This window comes from Saprolegnia diclina, assembly GCF_000281045.1.
Source record: "Saprolegnia diclina VS20 unplaced genomic scaffold supercont1.22, whole genome shotgun sequence".
NCBI classification, from domain to species: domain Eukaryota; phylum Oomycota; class Saprolegniomycetes; order Saprolegniales; family Saprolegniaceae; genus Saprolegnia; species Saprolegnia diclina.
The window spans coordinates 585,256-586,434 of NW_008246089.1; the positions used below are offsets into that span (position 1 = coordinate 585,256).

The 1,179-nt window shown below is 51.9% G+C and overlaps 1 protein-coding gene across 1 annotated transcript; it reads left to right on the top strand.

The window, feature by feature from the left end:
- Positions 1-134: 134 nt before the first annotated feature.
- Positions 135-555, top strand: SDRG_07737 (hypothetical protein; the record flags this gene model as incomplete). The annotated part of the gene is made up of 2 exons (XM_008613589.1): positions 135-289; positions 369-555. 2 exons carry the CDS (start codon positions 135-137, stop codon positions 553-555), a joined length of 342 nt encoding a protein of 113 aa, XP_008611811.1.
- Positions 556-1,179: the final 624 nt, after the last annotated feature.

The window sequence follows — 1,179 nt, forward strand, 5'->3', positions numbered from 1 at the left end:
CGGCAACACACTGGACGTGGGCACGGCGCTCACGTCCCTCGCTCTCTTCAACATCCTCCGCTTCCCGCTCTTTATGCTCCCGAACGTCATCAACTTTCCAGGGCACCTTTTACCTCGACAAGGCGTCGGCGACTATGAATGGCATGCTCATTTTCTCGGTCATTGACACGTTTTACGTGCTCGACATTAAGACGTGGCGCCGCTTCCAGCTCTACGTACCGAGAGGACACTACACGGAGATGGACGCGCCGACAAGGCGACGACTCAAGCATGCGTATCCGCTCATTGAGTAAAAGGCGCTTGATCACAATAACGATTGTGTCGTTGCCCTCTACGCGAGGAATACCTCTCGCACGAGTTCTCTTCAGGAGCGTGTCTTCTCGCTTTGCAAAACTGACCGACTCGCCGTTTCTCCAGAACCTCGGCGACGTCACGTTCGAGATGCTACTTGTGCTGTCCTTCAACAAGGAATTCATTCGGTCCGAGATCGACAACCGCACGCTGACTGATGCCCTCGCAAGCCGCCGCGACGCTCGTCAACTTTTCCGACCTTGACTGAGTCGGGTATCAACATCGCTGGAACACTTGGGTCAGCGGCGGCGGCGGCTCCCACGCAAGCGCCGGCCAAGAAGTGCAAGCATTGTAGCGTTGAGTAGGCTCTGAGTAGGCTCTGAGTACACTCAGAGTAGTGAGTATACTCCATGTATAAATTTTGAGTCATGAGTGAATACGTATTCACTCATTACGAAAATGGCCCATATTCACCATCCCTGGATGCGACTGCTATAATCCTGCGGATGGAGAGAAAAGGTATGCGCATGGTTGCGATATACTAGACAATTTGAAACAAGGAAATCTTGTATTGTTTACATATTTGCATTTATACCGGTTGGTTACACTCCGTCCCAGCCACAACCTGACTGAGGTCCCTTGCGACATCCACCGATACGACCAAACGAGCGTCGAAGAAGCGCGCGGCGGCCTCGAAAGTTGGCTCGCACCCCTCATTGCAAAAGTGGGTCGTCGTCTTGTTGGTATTGAAGGCATCATGTCCAGTGGCAACACGAAGTATCGTAAGCTCGGACAGCTATACATTGGCAGTGGACGTGCAACAGGAGCAAATATCTCTTTTCATTGTATTGGGAAAGAACGTCTAGATGGACTACTAGTAGGACACGT